Source organism: Anomalospiza imberbis, chromosome 19 (genome assembly GCF_031753505.1).
Source record: "Anomalospiza imberbis isolate Cuckoo-Finch-1a 21T00152 chromosome 19, ASM3175350v1, whole genome shotgun sequence".
Classification (NCBI taxonomy): Eukaryota; Metazoa; Chordata; class Aves; order Passeriformes; family Viduidae; genus Anomalospiza; species Anomalospiza imberbis.
This window is the reverse complement of record NC_089699.1, coordinates 8,488,271-8,511,526: the sequence shown is the minus strand read 5'-3', so window position 1 is coordinate 8,511,526 and position 23,256 is coordinate 8,488,271. Positions and strand designations below refer to the sequence as shown.

Genomic DNA, 23,256 nt, shown 5'->3' with positions numbered 1-23,256 from the left:
CGGGGCTAGGCCCGGGCTGGGGGGCGAGGCGGGAGGGGGGGGGGAAGGGGCGGCGGAGGGAGCGCGCGCGCGCCCCGCGGCCGTTACATAACGCGGCGGCGGCGGCGGCGGCGGGAGGGGAGGGGCGCGCGCGCCCGCCCGCCCGCCCGCCGCCGCGCTGCCCGCGCGCTGCGTGCGCGCGCCCCCGCCCCCGCCCCGCCCCGCCCCGCGCGGCGGGCATTGTCCTTCGCAAAATGGCCGCCGGGCCGCCCTCAGCGCCCCGCGCCGCGCCCTCCCCGAACAGAAGTTCGCCCGGCCGTCCCCAGCATCCTTGGCCCCCTCAGATCTTAAATCTCCTCGAAGCTGCTGGGCCGGCTGCCACAGCCCCCTGAGTGCCCCCTCAGTGCCCCCTCAGTGCCCCACTCGGTGTTCTTTGCACACACACCTTCCCGACCGAACGGGCAGCCCAGGGAGGTGGTGAGTCCCTGTCCCTGGAGGTGTTCGGGGGCAGAGTGGACGTGGCCCTGAGTGCCATGCTCTGGTTGGCGAGGTGGTGGTGGGGCGCAGGTTGAACTCGCTGGTCTCAGAGGCCTTTTTGGACCTCGTGGATGCTGTGGTTCTGTGATCTCCCTCATCTCTGCCTCCTGTTTGTGCCCCTCACTGTGTTATGGAGGACGCTGGTGGTGTGGCAGACCCCCAGAACCCTGGGCTGTCCCTGTGAGGAGGGGTTGTCCTCCACAGGAGAGGTGCTGTGTCTGTGAAGGAAGCGAGCACCTGCAGCACCCCAACAATTACACTACGTAAATTACACTACATAAATCAGACCCACCAATAATGTGATTTCTTAAAGTTCATTCCAATGGGAGGGAGGGGGAAATTCGGAAATTCTCAGTAACTCCAGAGATTTCACAGGTTCACACAAAACGGTTCCTGTGCCTTTTATCATCAGCATTACACTTGCCACCATCATTTGTCAAATGCTTCTCTACATCACGTAGATGGAAAAGAAACTTCACAAAAATGATCCCTGTCGATTCCCCACGGATGGGTTTTCCAGGTGGGCATCACTCCACACTGGTGCTGCTCCGTGTGGGAACACTCGAGTCATGACACCAAGGTGGCCGTGTGGTCACACACCTCCTGCTCCTGGCAGGACAAAGCTTTCTGCACCATTTCAGACATGTTCCTTGTCCAGAATAAACTGCTCACACAGTGAAATATTGACTGAAGAGAAACTTCCCTTACAGGCAGAGCTGCAGACTTGCTTTTCACTGTCAGTTCTGGTCCGTCTGCTCTGCCTTTGTCATGTTACTTCACATTCCAACTCTCCTTCTGAGCACAGATTGGATTTTTCCTGCCATTTTCTGGAAATTGCAGAAGAGTAATACCCACTGGGTAGAGGAAGCTGAAGCCAAACCTTTATCCGAGTCCCCAGTTGAGAAAATGGCACAGCCATGAGGCAGGAGGATGTCCCAGGCTTCCACCTGAGCTTCCCCAAAACGTTAGCAGTGGTCTTTTACAATCCCTTGTAGTCCAAAATTTAGCCTGAAATGTCATAGAACCTTTTATTTTCAGTATTTTATTCCCCCTGAAGTCTTAGTGAGTCAATTCTGAAAAAATCCCAGGCATGGAAGTGTTCCGTTGGACCCAAGAAGGCAACAGATGCTGTTTCAAATTGTGACTGCAATTCAAACAGATCATCCTTTGAGCTCTGCTTTCCGCTCCTACCTGTGTCAATTTACTTGATTTATCATCAAAAGATCAATCAGTTGATCCTGCCTGTCTTCTCTGTGTTTAATTACTCATGCTATTATTTTTCTATTTGTTTAAGGTACTGGGAGGTGAGAAGCACCCTGGCTGGGGAAGACCAGGTACTTCTACCCAAATCCCCCTTCATGTGAGATGCCTCAGGCTCCTATGGTCTCCCTTCTCCTTTCATTGGAGTTCTGAAAAGCAATGGGCAACTTGGTTTGGACCTTCTCAAGTCAATCATCACCACTAAGAAGTAGAACTACTAGTGAGAACAAGGAAACAAAGTGCCTTAATCCCCACCCTTCTATCTCCTCCATGGCTTTTTTAAGCAAAACTCCAAACCCAAGGGGTACTTCACAGAACAAAAGATGAGTTGTGATTCCCAATGGACCTTAAGTTCTATTTTTAGAGATGATGCAACATCACAGAGACATGGGAGGAAGGGCATCATGGGGCCTGATGGTCCTGTTGTATTTTGTTCTTGTCACTTCTTCCCCCTCCCTCCTTGAAAATCCCTGTGCTGCAGGCCCAGGAGGAGGATTTTTTGGGGAGGTGGGATGAAACTGGCCAAGGCCTGAGCATGGCATGAAAGAACTGAAGGCAGGAATGGCACCAAGTGAGACACTCGTTAAGGCAGTATCACAAATAGAACAAATGTGCTAAAAAAGACAGGAAAATACTCTAGAATTTATGAGAACATATGGGAGTTAGATGTGCTCAGAAAGGCTGAAAACAGCTTCCGCTGCACCAGCACTGGTCTCACCACCAATCAAACAGATCCCAAATCACAGAGCAGGTTTATACAAACCTCATCTCTGTGTGGCTTTTCTTTTTACATAGCAACAGAGGAAACTCTGAGAAACTGGAGCTGACAATGATCAGTGCTAAAACCTGCAAAGGAACTGGCCAGACAGCAGCTCTGGGAGCAAGCAGTGGGGGGAGAAGCCACACTGGGAACTACAAAGGCTCCACTCCTGCAGGGTCCGGGCTGCAGCAGAGGGGAGCAAGGCAAAGCTTTTTGTCCCTCTGAGCTCCTCCTCTTCAATGCACCAAGCTGAAGGGAAGTGAATGGGGAAGCATCATAGTGAAAATTCCTGAGAAATTCCATCTCTGGGAGAAAAAAATTCTACGTGTTGTTTCTTAAAATATTTCCATACATTTCCTCCAAGGAAGAAATTTAGATTTTGCAGAGCTCTTTGGCTTAATTCCCCATCCTCTGATGAAGAGGGCAGGGAACACAGGCATTCCATATATATGCTCTTCATGCTGGGATTTTAAAACATTAAGGTTTTTGACACCGAAACAGCTACAGGCAGAAGGTGCGTGCTCCTGCGCATCAGCAAGCATTAGCCTGCAAAACCAACTCCAGCCCCTTTAAACCTGAGTGTTATTTTGCACTGAGTCCAATGCAATAACCGAGAGCACACAGTAATTTGGTGTGAACGAGCGTTGGGTTACTGGCTCAGACCCTGCAGGTCTGAGTGCTTTGCTCAGGCTTTGCTCTTCATTAATTCTGGCTTAGCCCTGGGAATAGAAAATACCTTTTGCCTACAGCCCTTCCTGTGCTGTGCCTTCCCTGTTCCTGATGCTGATCATTCCCTCTTTCCCCAAATAGCTTCCAAACCTCCTGTTTCACTAGGTAGTAACTCCTATCCCCATCAGATTTTTTTTTTTTTTTTCTTTTGCTCCTGACTGTAAACCACAATTTCTCTTTGCTTTCCTTGCTGGACCCACAGCCCATACTCCAAAGCCTTTCTGAGCAATGTGAAATTCCACGCTGACATGGAAATTCCCCACTCTGCTCAGTGATATGGACTGAGAGGCACAGAAGCCTCCTTGAGAGGTGAGCAGGAAGGTTTCCCTTCTAGATATGTGCAGAGCTCCAGCCAGTGTTCAAGAGGACTAAAAAATGCCAAGATTTCATACTAAAACTCACCTTTCCCAAGATGATTTCCACAGGAATCATCTATTTAAGAACAACAGATGCTGCGGATATGAAAAGCCACTGACACTTTTAGGGAGTGAGCGAAGTGGACGCTGTGTGCCAAGAGACAGCAGGAGAAGATCAAAGAGTTCCAGCTTTCAGTGTCTCTTCACACAGATGGACCTGGGAGCAGCAGAGGACACTGTCCCACTCCTAGATCAGCCTCCCACACGGTGGATCTCTACACAGTATTACATGGATATTCTAAATATATTCTGCCACTCACAAGAAACTGCTGCAGTTATAAAAGCATCACCTTAGCCTTGAGGAACAGTGGCAGGAGGCCTGGTGCTCCTGGGGTTTTAGACATCCGGTTTTGATTTGCATCTAGAGCCTTTTAGTGATGTGTGGAATGGTATTCTGGATCTAGGAATGCCCACTAACATCCTCAGAAGTCTGCAGCACAGAGCAGCACCATTGTGCAAGTCAATAAGGTGAATTTGACTTTGTACAGCAGACATTCAAATACAGGCACATCCTCAAATAACAAAACAGAGACCCTTACCCTTGATAAACAATGAGGGGTTTAAAATTGATGAGTCTTCAGTTTCTCAAGCAGCTTTTGGAATGTTTAATTTGTTCTACTTGTAAAAATTCATTCCTTCTGACCTAACAGACACCACTTTCTTTTCTCAGCATGACTAGTTACATGACATGCTCTTCCCAGAGATAACTGCTGGCTTTATTTTTATTGGAAATGATGGATGCAGCAGGTGATAAGTAAAAAAGGGCAATTTAGCCATGGAATGTTGCAGTATTCATTATACAAGGACAGGAAATGATTTACATTATCTTGAAAAGTTAACTTTTAGTGAGCGTCCTGGGAAGGCACCAGCCTAAGAGGGACTGGTTCCAGCTGTAAGACCAACAAAGCTGCACTGCTAATACTTGTCTTAAAAAGTATATTGCCGAAGAACTTGCTTATTGGCTAGCACAGGCAAAAAGTGAGGAGTAACAGAAGTAGGGAGGAGAGCAGAATGGAAGGAGAGGAGCAGGGTGCTGTAAGTGTTTTATCACACCAGGTTATTGAGTTGAATGCCTGGGTAGGTGAGCTCCCAGCGTTAACAGAAAGGTGACGAGCCTCCAGCAGCCTCAGAAGGCACCTCTGCCCAGTGTCCAGGGGATATCGACCTCCTCCTGGACCCTGAGGGAGGGAGTGAGGGAGGCACAGTGGCAGTTCTTCCTGCTTCGATCCTGCATCATTACAATCCTTCCCCAACCTGCAGGCAACTCACTGAAGTCAGAGCACATAATTTGATTAGTCAGCTTTATCAATGCCCAAGAGCTCCAGAGAGCATCACCTTCAACATCCCAGAAGCTTCTCAACCTGCACGTGTTTGACATGCATAAAGAAATGAGACATGGGTTGTTGCACAGCAATCAGTCAATTAAGTAAGCATGAAAATAACACTGGTAGTGACTGTGCTCTTGGACAGAGATCAGACAGGATGTGGGGTCTCCCTCACTGGAGATATTCCAGAACTGTCTGGACACAACCCACTGCCGTGCACTCTGAGATGAGCCTGCTGGAGCAGGGAATTTGGACCCGAGTTTGTGGTGCTTCCAACCTGACCTATTCGGTGAATCTGTGAACGCTGACTGACCAACGACATCACTGCACTACACACCTGGGGCCAGCAATGCTCCCACCCAGCCCAGCACTGAATCTGTCCTGACAGGAAAACGAGGAAGATTGTGATGGGGTGGCATCCCATCCCATCCCATCCCGTCCCGTCCCGTCCCGTCCCGTCCCGTCCCGTCCCGTCCCGTCCCATTCCATCCCGTCCCGTCCCGTCCCGTCCCGTCCCATCCCATTCCATCCCGTCCCGTCCCGTCCCGTCCCGTCCCATCCCATCCCGTCCCGTCCCGTCCCGTCCCGTCCCGCCCGGAGCAGCCGCCGCCCGCCCGGGCCCGCAGGGACGGCGGCTCGGGCGGGGGCGGAGCGGGGTCCGTCCCGCCCTGGCGGGGCCTCGTGAACGGGCGGCGCTTCCGGGGCGAGCGGTGGTGCCCGTGCCGAGCGGGCGGAGACCCGCGGTCCCTCCGTGTCCCCTTCCGTCCGCGGGCGGCGGCTCCGCCGGGGCAGCAGCGGCCGGGCCGGGCCGGGCGGCGCTCGGGGCACGCAGGCGGCGGCGCGGGCAGCCCGCAGGGGCCTCCGGAGCCCCGGCGGGCGGGAACGGGAGCAGCGCGGCCGCCGCCATGGACGAGCTGGACACGGAGCCGCCGCTCGTGGTGCGGGATGGGCGGGCAGGGCAAGGCCGGGCCGGGGGCCGCGGGGCCGCGGGCGGTGCGGGGCCGCGGGCGGTGCGGGGCCGCGGGCGGTGCGGGTCCGGGGCGCCGCTGACGGACACCGTCCCCCCACAGGTGGTGCCGGGCGCGGACCCGTCGGCCCGGCAGCTCTGCTTCGCCTGGGGCCCCGCGGAGGTGCTGGTGTGCGAGACCCTCTTCGGCCGCGCAGGTGGGTTCCGCCCCCCGTGCCCATCCCGATGCTGGGGTGAGGGCAGGGGGTCGCTGCTGCCCGGGCGCTGACGGGCTCTGTTGCAGGTACCGGGGATGGAGCACCGAGCTCCTCCTGCGTCTTCGTGGTCCGCAGGGACCAGGACATTTACATCCAGACCCTGCGGAAACTCTTCAACGAGTCGCACGGGATTTTCATGGGGCTGCAGCGGAGCGAGGAGGAGCTGGCGGGGAAGTCGCGGAAGGCGCAGTGAGTGGATGGGGGAGAGTGGGAGGCAGCCGCTGCCCCTTCTCCAGCCGGGGGCCAGCGCCAAGGGCTGATAAACGCCTCCGGTGAGGCAAGTGCTGTTGGCCAGGCTGCTTCTGCCAGCTCCGGAATCAGCAGCGGGGCAGATAGAATGACCATTTCGGGGTATTTTACAAATCAAGGCTCAGATCCTTGCAGTAACCACGCTGGTAGAATGTGGCACAGTCTCATTGATTCCAGCTGGATCCACCCAGGTAATGGGAGTTGCTGCCGCAGAGAAACTTGCAAGGCTATAGGGGGCATAACACGAAAACTCCAACAGCTCCCTCCAATCAAAGTCTTTTTGTGTTTGGCAGATTGGTTCAAGTGAGTAAAAACTACCGGTCAGTGATAAGAGCCTGCATGGAGGACATGCACCAGGCAGCTGGTAAGTTTGTTTGTTTGTTTGTTCTCTTAGTGCAGGAAAAGGAAACACCAGTTGCAATTATGAAAGTAGGATTGTAATGCTAACTGACTGTAACTGCTGTACAATAGCATGTGTAGGTTTCAGTAATTACCAAGACTATTTCCATGCTGGAGATTTCCAAGTTGGTTTGTAAATCTGGTCACGGACTGTTTTTTTTCCCACCGTATTTTAACTGATTCTCTGGGGATTTGCAGCCTTTTTGTATCTCAGGTGGCAGTTATATGGAAAGCTGTCAAAGCTCAGAAGCAGCTGTCAAATGTAAATATGTTGCTCTTTGACTTTATTTGCTTTTCCCTCAGTTTCGACCCGAGACCCTGCCCTGCAAGGCCAGTACAGCACTCAGGTAATCTGCAGTCCTGTCAGGTTGAACGTGGATTACTGGCTGTTGAATCCACCAGGCCACCATTGTGGCATGAGGCACTTCAGATTTAACTCTGCCTTGTGTATGAGGTGCTGTTCATGACCAAGAATAAATGGGAATAAATAGTTAATTCCTGTGCTTCTAAAACAATAAAGATGCCCAGCACCTCAATTTGCTGTTGTAGATGTGATGCTTTCTTGTCATCTCAAAGCTGACAAGAAAAGTTTCAGACTTGCTGTGTGGTGTTTCACCTCTCAAACTCTCAGATTCCAATCAGCTGCATCTGAGCCTCATAGCAACCTCTGGGTGTTCACGGTGAGCTGTCAGATCCACGGGAGTGTTCTGGGAGGAGCAGAGTGCTCACACCAGTTTTGTGCTGTCAGCTGCAGTGATGTTGCTTCATTGGCCGTTCTTTCTTCCTTTGATGTTTGTATTGAATCTTTAAAGTGCAGAAGGGCTGAAAATAAGACCAGTTAGGTTGCTCACTGGTGACAGATTATTGCTGCATTTCATTACACAGTGTCAGTGTTTTCTGACCAGAAAAGTGTGAAACTGTGGCCCGTGCCTTTTATCTCTGAAATGTCAGTATGATATTTCTCTGTAAGAACTGATTGCTGTGGACAGCAGATGCCTTTGTGTGGTTAAAAAACCCAAGTGGAATACTTTCCTTCAGGTTTCCATTCTCTCTGCAATGGAGCTGATCTGGAACCTTTGTGAGATTCTGTTTGTTGAAGCAGCTACAGGTGAGCTGTGAACTCTCCTGGTGTAAAGACTGATGGGTTTCTTCTTTGCATATTTATTTGTTTTAAATGTATATTATATTCCCTTGTGTCATAGTTCAATGTATTAGAGATATGCAGAGTGTCAATAAGCCTTTTAATACGCCTTCTGCCTCAGTTAACTGCCTTCTTTATCCTGAATTATGTCAAGCTATTCAATTTGCCTTCTACTTTTCTTCCTCACTCTGATTTAAATTGTTTCTTTGTCAGAAAGGTTATGAAGAGGAGTGATATCAAAAGCTGTTGCCAATCTATTTTATTTATAAGCTTAAACATGTCTTTAAACATCAAATGTGTCAATGCCAGTTGACATTTACACAGCTCTGATACAACTCCTTTAACTTTATGTTGCCATTATTGAAGTCAATCTGTTTACATTGGCATTTTAAAGTAGAAAATAATTTTTGAAGGAAATCATATTATGCAAACAAATGTGCTACTTACACAGTCCCAGAATTCAGGAGAGACTTACAAATTATAGTTTACTTAATCTAAATTAATCACCTAGTGCCAAATTTCTTCCGCCTATTCAGTTAGTAATAATGAAATTATGCTAAAATAAACAGAAATATTCTATTTGTCTCTTGGCATTGCAAGATTTATGATCTGGATCACTCATTTGTTATTTCTTCAAGTTTGGGTTTTCTACTGGACCGTGTTGCCACGGGAAAACCTGTCAGAGGCTGGGTGCTCCCAGGGCTTCTTTGCTTAAGGAATTCTGTAATTTGGGGCTGGCAGGTAGAAATCCAGTCAGTAAATCTCATCTAGTGATGTCAAACTGTTATAAAATGTGTGAGAGCAGTTTGGGAACAAACAGGGGGGAACTGACAGAGGGAAATCTGTCTGCACAGCTGGGCCCCTCCTGCTGCGCCTCCTGGACTGGGTGCGGCTCCACGTGTGTGACGTGGACAGCATGGTCCGGGAAGTTCTGAGCAGCGAGAGTCCATCCAAACACAAGCTCTTCTGGAACGTGGTGAGTATCAGCACCTGGAAGATTCTTAAACAACAGGAATTCATGTCTGTGCTTTCCTTCCTCTTCCCTGCTGGACATGACGCCTCATTGCTGTCTGCCTGTGTAGGCTTTAGGATGAAGCCATTCTCATTCCCATCCTCATCCTTCCTGACCCATAGAGGTCAAGCCTTCCACTGTTACTTGAATCACCAGTGCCTACAGTTAAAATGTTTAAACTCCACTTCCCTTGCCTGAATCACAGGTTAAAAGGCCCCTCTGATCCCTTTCCTGGCTGCTCCATAATCTTGCCCAGGGTGGAGCTCATGGACGGGGGGTTTTTGCAGGTGGATGTCTTTGTGCTCCAAGGCCGGATGGACGAAGCGCGGCACCTGCTCTCCAAGGAAGCCAGTGCCAATCCCACATCCATGAACATGTACAAAATCTTGGATGACTTGATGAAGAAGATGCCTGTGCCCAGCGTATGTACAAAGTGGGTTTTTTCATGCAGTTTGTTGGGAAAGCCTCCTGGTTGTATCCCCTGTAACCGTTTGTTCCCCTTCAGAATATCTCAGTCTAACTCCTTTACAGTAACAATATTTGTGTTCTTGAATTGCCCAGAGACCCAGCAATTCAGATAAAAGTCTGTTAGGTGACAAATCAACTCAGAAAGATGACAGGCAGCCTCACGTTTAGCTTTTTATCAGGAGTGACTGTGAGTTTGGCCCAAAAACTGTGGCCTGGTGTGATTTGACTTGGTGTTTCTTTTATTCCTTGTATTCCTTTATTCCCTCTGTTCAGCTTGGCAATACCCAGACACTGACAGAGCTGGAGCTGAAGTGGCAGCACTGGCACGAGGAATGTCAACGGTATCTACAGGATGGAACTTTTGCTTCCAATCCCCACATGGAGTCCATCTGCAAGGTGTGTTCTTGCTGGGAACAAAGGAAACATTGAACTAAAGTACTGAATCTATCCTTGTGGATTTCAGGAGCCCAGTGTAGCCATAAGTAACTTTAATATCTCTCCTGTCCTCTGTTGATGGTTTGCCAGCCTGGGCAGTTGGGTTTTTCTCCCTGTCCAAGATCCTGAGGCTGATTTGGAAGCTGAGCTGTGAGAAAGATCTTTATTTATGTAATTTTGAATAAATCCTCACCTTTGCAGTACAGGAGTAATGCCTCTGGAGAGCTGGAGTGCAGCTGTATCCATCACTGGCTGAGTGTGCAGCATTCCTGCTGTGTTTTTGTCTCATTAGATCCTGCTGGGAGATGAGGATGCCATTTTGGAGAAGAAGGAGCTCATGACCACCTGGTATCACTTCCTCGTCACGCGGCTCCTGTATTCTCACCCGACAGTGAAGCCGATGGAGCTGCGTTTCTATGCGCAGGTAGGAAATACAATTATTCTAATATTCTCCATGTTTCAAGCACAAAAGGGTTACTACACTGAAAGAAAAACGTAGGGAAAAGTCTTACAGCAACTACATGCCTGTAAGATGTTGTCTGGAGTTTGTAGAAGGACTGGGTGAGTGATAAAGTTGACAAATAATTGCTGAAGACCCACTTTTCAGTGGGTCACTTTTCAGTGTCATAACGTTCCAGTCTTGTTCCTGCAAATTGTTTTCCCAGTTCCCTTATGCTAAAATGAGGAAAATTCCATTTTGTTAATGTGTTCAACCTCTATGACCTATTATTTCCTATAAAATAACTGCTACATCCAAACAAATGTCTTGCTTCTGCATTTATCATGTCTTGTCATCTCATTCCACAGTCTAGTATGGACCTGTTCCTGGGTGGAGAGAGCAGCCCTGAGCCTCTAGACATGATTTTAATGGCAGCCTTTGAATTTGAGATGCATCAAGTGATCAAGGAATGCAGGTTGAGTTTTAAGGTTTTTGATTCTCTGCTTCTACAGTATTGCTTCTATGTTTTTGGGGCGGGGGTATGGGTACAGAGCCCTGATCATCCTTGCAAAGAATTTAGCAAAAATACATGAAGCTGGCAGCAATTAAAAGTATTTCACTGGGTCTGGGACATTGCAGCCAGACCTTGGACTGTAACAGAGCTGGTTTTGGTAAGAAATGCTTGTGGAAAACCTGACACAGTCCCTGGCAGTGTTAGGCTTAGTTTTTTCTTTTGCTTCAAACACAGCATTGTCCTGAGCAACTGGTGGTTTGTGGCTCATCTGACTGACCTGTTGGATCACTGCAAACTCCTGCAGTCTCACAATCTCTAGTAAGTATTTATTTGCATTATTTGAATAAAGCTGATTGAGATAGCCCAGAGGGAAAAAAAAAAAAAAAAAAAACCAAAAGAAAACATGCTGCAGAAATTGACAGTACTTATGAAATAAAGTCATCAGATTTTTCCAGTGAGATGCAAATAATAATATCTGGATATTTGCTCTCTTCCCCCCCCCACCCCCCCCCCCCCAGTTTTGGTTCAAATATGCGTGAATTCCTCCTGCTGGAGTATGCTTCAGGACTCTTCTCCCATCACAGGTATCAACTTTTGTTTTATTGCTTACAGGACAGACTTAGACTGAGACAGCCAAAACAAATAACTGCATGTTCATGAAGTAAAAGGGCAGAACTTAGAGCAGCCACGTTTAGAATTTCAGCAGAGGTGTCCCTCGGGGTTTGTACAAGATTGGCACATTTCCCTTCCTGAATGGAGACAAAAGCTGTCTGTTAGCACCCTTCACACCTCGTGGCCTGGGCACAGCCACTCCTGCCACTGTGCAGAGTGCCTTGCACCGAAGGTCTTACGTGTTCCAAAGTCGTGGCATTCCAAAGTTACGTTACAGGGAACTGGCATGAGGTAGAATGGAAAAGCCATTTCAGGAGTGAATGCAAAGTTAATCACAGGTAACAGTTATTAATGCAGGCTCAGATTCTCCTTGGGGCTTTACTCTTGTGCTCATTGAAGATTTCTAGGGTTGGAATGGTGGTGATTTCTCCCCTCTCTCAGCCTGTGGCAGCTGGGGGTGGATTACTTCGACCACTGTCCGGAGTACGGCCGGGTGTACCTGGAGCTGCACATCGAGCGCATCCCGCTCAGCACGGAGCAGAAGGCCCTCAAGGTGCTGAGGATCTGCGAGCAGAGGCAGATGCATGAGCAAGGTGGTGCATTTTCAGTCTCGCTGTTTTGCAGTGGTCCAGCTGAACCCACTGACACTAATTCTTCCCCTCCTTTGCCGTGTTTCCCCCCAAGTGCGCAGCATCTGTAAGATCATGGCCATGAAGGCTCTGCGGAACAACCGCCTGGGCTCTGCCCTGTCCTGGAGCATCCGAGCCAAGGACGCGGCATTTGCCACCCTCATCTCGGACCGGTGAGGCTGAGCCAGCAGCTCCCAGGCTGGGGGGAACAGGGGGAAGGTGGCTGCTGTGTCAAGGGCCAGGAAAGCTCCCACTGCTGCAGGTGGGGCCAGGCACCTTCTTCTGGACCAAAAAACAACACCCTCAGGTGCTCTCCCCAGCTGTGCCTTCCCTAGGTTGTTTTCCTTCTTGACATCCAGAGACAAAACAGAGTGACTTTATCTGAGAGTCCAATCCCCTCAGACCTTACTTGGATAAACATTTCTTTTAACAGCTTCTGTCCTCTGCCCTTCACTTGCTGTGACAGAGCTGTTTGATGGGCCGGACAGTGACCCAGGGGGCTGTTTGGGTGGAGGATAGTCCCTACCTGTGCTTTACTCAGCAGATTATTTGTAATCAAGTTCACCTCACAACCTCCAAACAAGCCAGTAGGAGTCACTTAAGCTACAGTTTCTAGTAAAAATCTCACTGTGTCTACTAAAAATTTGCATCAGTGAGTGGTTTTATCATGTCCCTGGCTTTGTATGAGCCTCTCAAAATTCCTGACCTTTCCTGGAGTGGGAGGGTTGTTATCAAAGTGAGGACAATATTGACACTTGGCTCAGGCCTCAGCAAAAGCCCTGGCAACTCTTTATGCTTTGTAATCTCTTAACAATCCATGTTGTGTGGATTTTGCTAATTGGAAATAGGCAGAGACCAGTCCCTGCATAGTTAATTTTGAAATTACACTCTGGGTAGGTGGCCAGACAACACTGTCTTCAACACTGGCAAAAGGAGTGGTAAGAGATTGCTAATCTGAGGATTGGGGTGGTTTTTTGTTTGTTATTTGAGGGAGTGAGAATCATTAAATTTCCTTCAACAGAAGGATGAAAAAAAAATCACAGGAAGCAGCTCTGCAGAAAGCAGCACAATGGAGGCTGTGACAAAACAGATGAAAAGCTTTTAGCATTGTTTTTGTTCCTGCTGCTTATCAACTTTTTTACACAGCAGAAAAACAGAGCTTTTGTTGTGATCTGAGAGTGTTACTTCTGCATCCACCAGCCTCAGCTTCCTGCCTGCCTTCCTTCACTTACTCCTTTTTAAAAATAGATCTCAACTACCACAGAATGCAGAAGAATCAGTGAAGTGTCTGTTAAATGTACATTACACCAGTTCCTTGGCCACTTCCAGGGAATGTTTGACAACTTCTGAAACCCTTGGGGAGGTTGATTAAGATGGAACTGAGCTGTACAGTCAAGTTTTCTGGGAAGGGATTAGGAGGTACAGAGTGGTTGTGGATGTCCTCCCCTCTAAGCTTTCCTTGTGTTCCACTTTCTCCCCAGATTCCTTAAGGACTATTGTGAAAGGGGGTGTTTCTCTGACCTGGACCTCATTGACAATCTGGGCCCGTCCATGCTGCTCAGTGACCGGCTCACATTCCTTGGTGAGAGCTGCCTACAGTGTCCATACTGGTCTGCTATGGAGAACTCCATGGAATTAACTGGATTTATGCTTTCTTCCATCTGGCTGCCTCCTGGTTTAATGATGAGGGGAAAGCAAATGGTGAATGTGGTTTGGGATGCAGCTTGGATCAGGGGTGGCCTTTACCACTGCCTTCACACCAGGTTCCTGCTCTGCTCTGAGCAGGACAGGCCCAAGTCCTGACACTGCAAACTTCTCCTTCCTTTTTTTTCCAGAAATACTAACAAGTGCTGCCTTAGGGGGTTCATTGGAAGAGTAATCCATTGCTTTAAGTTATGTTGACCTTGTTATAATTTTACCAAGTTCTCCAGAGCCTCCAGTGTATGGGTTCAGTGTGCCAGTCAAGCTCACTGGAACAAGAGCCCTCCCTGCCCTCTCACTGAACTCTTGTGCCAAGAGACAGTGAGGGCCTCCAGCTCATTTCCTTCAGGTACCACAGCTTCCTTCTCCTACCTGGCACAAGGCAGGCTGTGGTAACCTGCCCCTCTGCCTGCAGCTGCTCTGTGGCCTTTGATTCATGGACCAAAACAGGAAATTTATTTCTCTGATGCTGTGAGTAGGAATCTCAATTTGAGGGGCCAGGATCTGATAGGAATTTGGAATAGCTGTCAACATTGGACTGACTCCCCTCTACCTGATGCCACCCTTAGGGGGAGGGTGAGCTTGAGTTTTGTCTGTTTCCACTTGGTCCAGCTTGTAAAACTGGAACTGATACTCCTTCATTAAAGCTGATCCTAAGCTAGGTCTAGAAGCTAAACGTAATTCATGAAATTGGTAATCCCTCAGCTCTGCATGCCCAGCATCATCTGGTAACTGTCAGCCCCAGAGAAGCCTTTTCCCTTCCTGCTCTTTCTAAACAATCCTGAAGGGCCTGAAAATATTTCTGCCTGGTTTTCCCTTGGGGGTTTTTAGAGCCTTTTAGAGCCATGTCTCTGCCTTGAGCTCAAGCATTAGTCAAGATGAATCTGAATGGGAATGACTAATTTCCAGTACTGTGACAGTTTAGTGGATACAGAATGAGCCCCACTTCCATCCTCAGCCACTTCTCTCATGCTGGATATTGATCTCACCAATTCTTAGCAAATGCAGAACTTCCCCTATTAGCAGAGATTCTAGTTTCCATTTAAACAACCAAGGAAGATGGTGCAGCCTTTTAGACTTCCAGATGCTCTGTGACCTCAAAAAGGACATTCTCTCTGCTCTCCAAGCCACTGGGGCACTGCTCCCCTGCAGACACTCAGCCTGAGGCAGCAGCAGCCCCTGACCAGTCTGATGCAAACCCTGAAGCTCACCCAGAACAGCAGCAGGGTTTGGCTGCCCTTACAGGACAGCTCTGTTGTCACCTTCCTTCATGTACCATATTCCCAGCCCCCAGAGCGGGCTGCTTTGGGCTCGTTTTTGTTGGGGGTGGTTCTTTGTGGGAGCAGAGGGATCTCCCAAGGCCCAGCAGCCGCTGATGCCTCGTTTTCACCACCCCGTGGCAGGGAAGTACCGGGAGTTCCACCGGCTCTATGGGGAGAAGCGGTTCCCGGAGGCGGCGCGGCTGCTGCTGACGCTGATGACGGCTCACATCGCCCCCTGCTCCTTCTGGATGACGCTGCTCACGGATGCGCTCCCGCTGCTGGAGCAGAAGGAGGTGAGGTCCTGCTCACACCGACACAGCCCCCCAGGGGGGCCTCTTCTTTTTTCCTGACAAGGGAGCTCAAAGTGGTGACCCTCCTTTCCTCCTGCTGCCAGGACCTGTCCCTGGCAGTTCCAAGTGTCCCAGCAGTGGGAACACACAGGGACCCAGGAGGGGATAAATTGACTCTTACTTCGGTTCCCTGCTGTTACAACAGCAGTGGAATTCATCTGCTCTGGTAATTTTAGCACACACTGCATTCAGCTCCTTTGGGGACTCGGCCTGAAGGTTTTTCCAGTGCTTCTAAGCAGTTTTTCCTTCAAGATCCATCAAGAAAAGGACAATTCAGCAATCACAGACCCAGAGCAGCCACTCTCACTTCATAGCCGACCCTGCTTGGTGCAGGAGGTGGCACTAGAGACCTCCCAAAGTCACATCCAGCCTGAATTATCCCTTGGATCCTGTGATTTCAGGGGTCAGAATGGATCTGTGGGAGTGTAAAAGCATTCTTTTCAGCTGCACTGTCTTCTCAGCCTGTGTGATGTCTATAAATTTGATCCTTTTCATTAAATACTTTGATTTCCACAGGTCATATTTTCAGCAGAGCAGACATACGAGTTGATGCGATGCCTGGAAGACCTGACAGCCGGGAATCCAGACAAGCGGAAATTCCAGGTAGTCCCAGTTCTGAGGACAATGGGATAATGAATTGAGGAGGGCCATGGGAAGGGTAAGGGAGGAAAACTCTACATTTATATTCCTAGTGAGGTCATAAGAGAAGGACAGCCCAAGTCCCAGAAACTGGCACAGTGGGTTCAAAACAGTCAAATGAAGCATCAACAAGAGACTGAAGTATTCACAAACCCAGTGCAGGAGTGTTCCTGCTCCTCATATTCTGATGGTTTGCACTGGACTGTGATGCTTTTCCAAGATGAATAACTGCACATTACATGGGCAATGAAGAGCTGAGATGTTGCCATCCAGCAGCTCTGGCTCTGAGCATTCCAGGCACAGAACAGGGAACTACTTGCTGCACATGCAAAGCCCTGTAGCATCCAGGGAATGAAAAGGCTTGGCAACGCTGTCTTGGATTGAGCTATTAAGTAGGAAATGCAGCTTTTGCTGTTCTCAGGAGGTCCCTGTAACAGGTAAATAGTTCTCACTGACCTGCATCTTCACTTTCCAACCCTGAGACACACCGTGGCAGCAGCTCATCGCTGTGTGCAGTCCCCTAACCCAGGCTCTGCTCCCTTGCAGGAGGATGACGTTGAGACAACCAAAGTGGAAATGCTGAGACTTGCCCTTGCACGGAACCTTGCACGTGTCATCGTTAAAGAAGGTACCGTGGAAGGGTCTTGAAGACTGCAGGGTGTTCCTCTTCCTCTGGGGCTTGCTGTACATAAACTGGCTTTTTCTAAGAATAAATGTTTTGTTTTGCAGACTGCTCGGTCATTTGTTATTGTCTTCCAAAAACAACTTCACATAGGCTTTTTTTTTTACCTTTTATGAAGCACCTGCATCAAAATGTTACAGCTGCTTGTTCCAGCTTGGTTTGGCAGCCCTCCCCTGGTGAAGTGAGCCTCACTACAGCTTTTCCTTGATTTTGTGTTTCCTTTGCCTTTAACACTCAGAAGTGAAATGAAGGCCACCTCTTAAAGCAGCAGGGCTTTAGAAATGGCAACCTCTTTATTTTTGCTCAGAAGTTCTTGAGTTGATGGTTGGAGTCTGAGGCTTTCCAGAAGCAGCACCACACTGCAGAAGCCGTCACGAGAAAGGGCCAGCACGGAGCCAGGTAGGGAAAATTATTTATTCAACATGCAGCAGCACAAATGCATTGGCGATGTATGTACAGGTAGGACTGCTGGGAATGAAGCAGGAACCTCACCCTACAGACAAGGAACATTCATAGTTTAATTTCCAGAGCAGCGGGACCGTGGTGCCTGTCCATGTCTGGGTGGCTGCTGCTGTTCACAGAAAGCACCTGTGCTCTCCCTTCCTCCCAGTCACAGTGAGATCCACACGCAGGGAAGCGGTGACCCTGCTCCTCAGGACACACCACCCAGGCACTGCCCCCATGCCTACTGTGTCTAAAGTGCTGGCAAGAACATGTCTGAGGCAGAAAGAATTCTCTCCTTGTCCATGATCTCCCAGTCCATCAATTTAAACCAGCTTTCTTTAGGATCCAAACAACCCATCCCTCTCCCCTGCCATTTACGTCAGGGAGCTGACAAGGCTGAGATCTCCACAGGCTTCAGACCAGGACAAGTTTGGATTCCACCTTCAGGGGCTCCTGCAGCTGCCTGGTGCCTCTGATGAGGGCCTCAGGCTTGTGAATCCCGTTTTTCATTTCTAGGGATTTTTACTCTGCAGCACAGTAAAGAAAATTCAACTATGAATAACTGCAAGCTCTGTTTGCAGCAAGTTTTATAGCCACCATTCATTCCAACATCATGTTCTCCTGTGGAGTTTTCCTACATGAGGCAGGAGCCTCTGTACTGCTTTTCTCTGTGCTGCTCTCACTCCATGTTTAAGAAGAGCTGTTGCTTGACAGCCCTGCTGGAAATGCAGAGCTGAGTGTCCAATGACTGAGCAAGCACCACTCTGTGCTCATGTCAACGGGTGTTAAAAACCCCCATTAATGTCTAACAGTCTGTCTCAGAGCTCACTGAGGCACTGCTTGAGACTGGAAACTAAGAAGAAAGAAGGGGCCGCTGGAACCAAGTTTTGGTGATTTAAACCTTATTTCTAGGAGATTGTAGCTAAGGGTTCAGCTCTTCTGTTAGCACTGATGTCCAGTAAAACTCTTTTCCCCTTTGTGGGGACAATTGCACTTTGCCACTTAATACAGGGAACAAAGAAAATGGGGCATTAACCCAGCACAAGCCCCATCACAGCTCAGGGGAGCCTCTTCCTTTCTCTGCCTGCTTGTTCTGTTTTAATACTCTACGGCTCTATTATTTACATCCTGTAGGTCATTGTACTCAGCTCAGTAAAACACAGTATTTGACTATACCAGTAACACTGCCTGCATGAGGGGACATGAGGCATCTCTCCTTATCCCTGGGTTCAGTCACTCGTCCTGACTGATTGTAAAGACAGTTCTGTGCTCCAGGTGCTGTCTTTCTCCAATACTGACCGATACCCTCCCATCCCTCTTTCCTTCTCACTATGCATTTCTCTTTTCCCCACACTATGGAATGCAATGAAGGAAAAAAAATAACCAGTGTAACCATTTGCAGACAAAACTCAGCACCAGCTGCCCCAAAATGGATGACTCAGGGCAGCAGCCAGCAGCGTAAAATAAATATAACAAGTAAAGATACAGCAGTATGGCACACACGGAGCGAGGGGCTGCTTACACAGGCCCTTGGGAATGAAGCAGGAGAGGGAGAAGGGAGCTAAGTGCTATTTCAGTGTAAAAAAGGAAGCATTCCCTCATGGAGCAGCATTATTGCTCAGCATGCTCACGGGCCCGTGTGGCACAAGGAGGTCACAGTCCCAGGGAGGGCTCTGTCAGGGCTCTGCGCTGAGCTCGCGGCATCATCACCCCACAGCCTGTCGGGATCTCTGGACAGCAGTGCAGGAAAAGCCAACTAAATTCCCTTCTGCTGACAGGTCTTCCCTCAAAATACAATAACTTCAAGTTTAATAGAGTGGAAGATAGAACCAGATTCACCCAGAGGTCAAAGTAAAAGCAGCCAGCACCACCTGTCGCTGGCTGCCTCTCAGTTCATGCTTGGCATAAGTGTTCCAGGGCCCCTTCAAATGTGGGGCACAACATTCTGGACTAAAGCTACAAGCAGAGTGGTCAGGACATGTAAACAAAGCTGAACATCACCAGTGGATAGCATGTGTGTCCCTCCCCACGGCACATCCGTTCCAGTCCTGTGGGATCCTGCCCTGGTCCTGTCAGAGTCTCTGGCAGTGTCCTAAGGTCATAGATTCCCCCACTGCTCTACCGGGGGGAACTGATCCACTTCGCCCACTTCTGTGCTGGGCTGATCTCCCAGGGTGAAGGTCAGTCTGTACCTCAGCCTCACCTTCTCCTGCAGGAAAGACAAAACCCAAAAGCAATGTGAGAACAGTCCCAGCTCAACAGCCCTGAATAAAACACTTCACTGTTACAGCTGTACAAAGAGCACAAGACTTCTGTTGTACAGAGCAGGGGCAGGAGGGCTCAGGTTAAGTTCATTGAGTTCAGCTATTTACAAACCTGAGTTTTTTGCCTTACACTTTTTATACCAAAAAACTTTTACTGCTTAGCATGGAGCAGAATGAGAAAAGTATAAATGACCTGTGAGCATAGACTGCACAGACGTGGCCAGTTGCTCAGCTGCTCTCCAGAGAGCCTAAAGACTGCTGCTGGAGAAGTTCCAAAAATTCCTCATCATGTGGAGGAAGATAAAACAGTTCCAGCTCTGAAAAATGCCTTGCAATACAATAAGCATGAGATGGAAGCAGCCCTTCGATGACGGCACCTTCACGTACCCACAAAATTGTTTAAACCATCCACTAAACCCATCTGAAATTCATCCTTTTATCTCAGAGATTTCAGCTGATACTTGAAGGGCACTTTCATTGTAATTCTCAAGTATAAACATCTAAATATGTCAAACACTTAGAAAGTCCTTCAGCTTTGTGCTTTCAGAGCTGGCTGACTGGATAAGTGACTACAGCAAGGAAAAACAGCTTCTCAGATGCTCCTAGCATCATCAGCAGAAGAGGAAGTGTTAATCCCCTCATGTCCCTTGTCACAAGTACTTCCTCAGAGAATGATGGAACAGACAAGATCTGACATTTGTCTGCTGGTTCACCAAAAGTACTGCTACAGCACCAGTTAATTTAGCATTGATCTCATTATCAGCAAAGCCAGGCACGCTCAGTGCACAGGAGAGTCAAACTCTGGATGCAGCTTTGCTACCCTTTAAAGCTGAGCCTGACGTGATCCTTGCCCTTTGGCTGGAAGAAGTATACTGCCCCTTCTCATACCTCTTGTGCCAAAGACTGTTGGGAAGAGCCTCGTCTAGCCCTGAACTGAAACTCCAACACTCCATAGTAACCACTTCTGGAGGGCACATTAGAATCACAGATAATTAAGGTTGGAAAAGACCTCCAAGATCATCAAGTCCAAACTTTTAGGAATAAACACCTGTAGCTGCTCAAGTGTTTGGTCCCACCCCTCCAGAGAGTTCAGTTGATATCAAATGTGTCTGAAGAGGGCAGGATAAATCCCACCGTCCCTCTCACCTTTGCAGGATTTGCCAGAAGCATGACCTGGGTGATGGCAGCTGGTGGCTGGATGGGATTGAACGGAGAGAGCTCGGTGCCAGAGGGTGGCTGTAGCTTCACCTTCATGGACTGCAAATGAAATAGAGAGCAGAACCTCAGGGATGATCTCCTGCCTCAGGGACAATGAAGGATGCATGCACCAGCTGGGGGGGACAACAGCACATATCCAAATGGAAGAGAATCAACCCACAAGTGAGAATGAGGGAACAAGAGCCAGCCCAGCCTGCAAAACACAATAGGAACAGGCAGATTTTGTCTTATCCTGTTCAGTGTTTTTTGCCTCTGACAAGAACCTTTGTGTTCTGGGAAGAGCACAGCCTATGGAGAGGTCAGGCTGTCCCAAGTCCTCGAGTCCACAGCCAGGCCTCCCTGGCTGCAGTCTCTGTCCCGTGTGTCCCTACCTTGGGCACGGCCGCCTGCAGCACGATGTTCCTCACAGGCAGCGGCGCCGTGTTCAGCATGGACACCACCACGACCAGCACATCCGAGCGGCCCGGCGGGCACTCCCTGGCAAAGTGCAGCAGGATCCGGAACCCGTTCTTGTCATAGGCTGTCACGGGCAGGGCACTGCCTGCCACAGGGAGAGAAGGGAGAGGATCCAGGTTCATGCTGCAGCAGATGGTCTGAGGCAGCATCAGGTGATCAGGATGTTCAGCTGGAGCCGCTCATCCCTTCTCTCTATTTCATGAGCTTTGACAAGAAGCCTTGCAAAGTGAAAAACCTGAAATACTTACTGGGTTTAATGGATTCCAAGGGAACATGGACATTGGCCAAAGAAATTTCAGGTGCTTTCATGGGACTGCCTTGCTGCTGGAATGATGCCGGCTGGAAGAGAGGACTTCCTGATCCAGCAGTGCAGCTGCTTGGGAAGGGAGCTGGAGGGGCCCCAGAGGCAGTGGCTGGCAGCCCTGCAGGTGCTGCTAATGGGGCAGGGGTGATGGTGGTTGGCAAAGTAACCCCAGGGAACACTGAAGGTGTTGCCATGCCTTGGGTGGTACTCCTGCAAGAGGGACAGAAAAGTCATGGTGAATGGAGCTGGAAGTGAAGCAGGAATTTCACCACTACCCAGAGGTAACAGCTCATCACAAGGACAAAGCAGCAGCCTGGAGTTGGGCTGGAGTTTGTGACTCTGCATGGTCTCACATGAGGAGAACTACAAGGACAGGGGTGGTAGTCTGTTGGGGAAGATGAAATAGGAAAACCTTATAAATATGATTACCTGGCAAAAGATTTGGAAAATACAGACATTGAGATGAGAACTACATTTGAAATAGCAAACCTTGACTACTGAATAACTAGAAAACAATAGTATAGCCAGGCTGAAAGCAATCCCCCTTCTGATTAAAGAATGCCCTTTACCTGCAGATAGGGCCAAAGGTCAAATGGAATGCTCTGTCTCACCCCCAATGTCTGGTTCATCCCACACCTGTGACCCTCCCCTGAAGTATCAGGTATCTGTGACCCCATTGGCACAAGTCCTGTTCCAGCCCACCTTGAAGCCCCCTGATAAGGTGTGCCCGAGGGACTGGACGCTCTCTTGGTTCCTGTTCTCTTCCCCTCTCTCTTGGACCTTCCTCTCTTGGTTCCTGTTCTCCCCCCCTCTCTCTTGGTCCCTGCTCCCTACCCTGGCTCCTTTGTCCCGCTTCCCCATCCTTCTCTCTCCCTCTCCCCCTGGGCCTGCCACGAGTTGCGCCTGGCAGCTCCAAGCAGGACCCTTGCACCCACGCCCTTTCTAATAAACAGCATATATCAACCCGACTTCAGAGATCTCTATCTTCAACCGTCCTGGACACCACCGCTCCCCGCAGTAGTCAGGTTGGGGTCAGGAAGGAACTTCCTTCCTCTCTAAGTCAGGAAGCTGTACCTTAACAGCTAATTCCCCTTCACACCACACCTTTGGATCAGGCAACAGTACAGCTGTGTGCTCTGCCTGCCTTTCCCTCCCAGAGGTGGGAAACTCGTATCACTTTGTAAACTGAAACCTCTAAGAAAAATCCTAATCCCACATTTCTACCAAACCAAGGAGTTGAAAGTCACCCTCAGAGCCTGGCACTGCAGTGAGCTTGGCTTCTAACTGCAGAGCCAAAGCAAAGTCAGGACTTTTGGTTACCCTTTGGCTTCTTCAAGGAGCTGTCCCAATGCATCCATCTTATGTGACATACTGCTCCCCACAGAGCTGAAGTACCCAGGAGCAGCTGGAATAGTCTTAGGAGGCCCTGCAGGGGCAGCTGGCACAGCAGGAAATACAAACGGTGCTGAGTTTGGTGCTGGGATGCTGGGAGCAGTCTGGGAGGCTGGGAAAGCAGAAGGCAGCGTGGCTGATGTCCCACACGTGGTCTGTGATGTGTGATGGAGAAGAGAGTTCCCTGCAGAGTTGCAAGCAACAGTCATCATCTTCGGATTAAAGAAATCCAGGTCCAACTGCTCATTCTGAAAGAGAGGACAGGCAGATGCTCTAACTCACTGCTGGCCCTCATGCAGAGATGGCAGTGCTCTGTTACAGAGGGACAGAGGTTTACCACAAAAACAGGTGCTGGGTGACAAGCAGCAAAGTCTGCGGCCTAAGTCAGGGCTACATCTCATCTGTAATTTAAGCAA

At 49.3% G+C, this 23,256-nt stretch overlaps 2 protein-coding genes and 1 long non-coding RNA gene across 4 annotated transcripts in view; 2 read left to right on the top strand and 1 right to left on the bottom strand.

Moving 5' to 3' along the window:
* The first annotated feature begins 782 nt into the window (after nt 1-782).
* On the top strand, nt 783-4,251 carry LOC137485192 (uncharacterized). The gene is made up of 2 exons (XR_011005217.1): nt 783-891; nt 1,811-4,251. It is a non-coding gene; the product is annotated as an uncharacterized lncRNA (long non-coding RNA).
* Nucleotides 4,252-5,813: 1,562 nt separating this feature from the next.
* On the top strand, nt 5,814-16,808 carry NUP85 (nucleoporin 85). 2 transcript variants are annotated; one of them, XM_068209524.1, is made up of 19 exons: nt 5,814-5,944; nt 6,077-6,170; nt 6,257-6,419; nt 6,773-6,843; nt 7,182-7,225; nt 7,917-7,986; nt 8,874-8,995; nt 9,319-9,453; nt 9,773-9,895; nt 10,227-10,358; nt 10,742-10,848; nt 11,122-11,205; nt 11,406-11,471; nt 11,941-12,092; nt 12,184-12,301; nt 13,610-13,710; nt 15,233-15,384; nt 15,958-16,044; nt 16,627-16,808. In XM_068209524.1, the coding sequence occupies exons 1-19, from the start codon at nt 5,912-5,914 to the stop codon at nt 16,726-16,728; spliced, it is 1,956 nt and encodes a 651-aa protein (XP_068065625.1). In that variant the 5' UTR covers nt 5,814-5,911; the 3' UTR covers nt 16,729-16,808. The 2 variants fall into 2 exon arrangements, with proteins under 2 accessions (XP_068065625.1, XP_068065626.1); XM_068209525.1 differs by lacking the exons at nt 5,814-5,944; nt 6,077-6,170; nt 6,257-6,419 and adding an exon at nt 6,479-6,670.
* Nucleotides 16,809-17,162: 354 nt separating this feature from the next.
* The window catches only part of GGA3 (golgi associated, gamma adaptin ear containing, ARF binding protein 3), a 20,208-nt gene continuing 14,114 nt past the window's right edge, over nt 17,163-23,256 (bottom strand). The window contains exons 13-17 of the mRNA XM_068209523.1: nt 22,769-23,088; nt 21,393-21,658; nt 21,060-21,229; nt 20,617-20,727; nt 17,163-19,415 (exon numbers count right to left, since the gene is read on the bottom strand). Coding sequence (XP_068065624.1) covers nt 19,305-19,415; nt 20,617-20,727; nt 21,060-21,229; nt 21,393-21,658; nt 22,769-23,088 — 978 coding nt within the window. The 3' untranslated portion in view covers nt 17,163-19,304. The remainder of the gene's footprint in view (nt 19,416-20,616; nt 20,728-21,059; nt 21,230-21,392; nt 21,659-22,768; nt 23,089-23,256) is intronic.

Bases quoted from the DNA above. Each gene is read 5' to 3' on its own strand.
- NUP85 (XM_068209524.1), top strand. From the start codon at position 5,912: ATGGACGAGCTGGACACGGAGCCGCCGCTCGTG. The intron at 5,945-6,076 runs GTGCGGGATGGG...GTCCCCCCACAG, and splicing joins ACACGGAGCCGCCGCTCGTG to GTGGTGCCGGGCGCGGACCC. The intron at 15,385-15,957 runs GTGAGGTCCTGC...TGATTTCCACAG, and splicing joins CGCTGCTGGAGCAGAAGGAG to GTCATATTTTCAGCAGAGCA.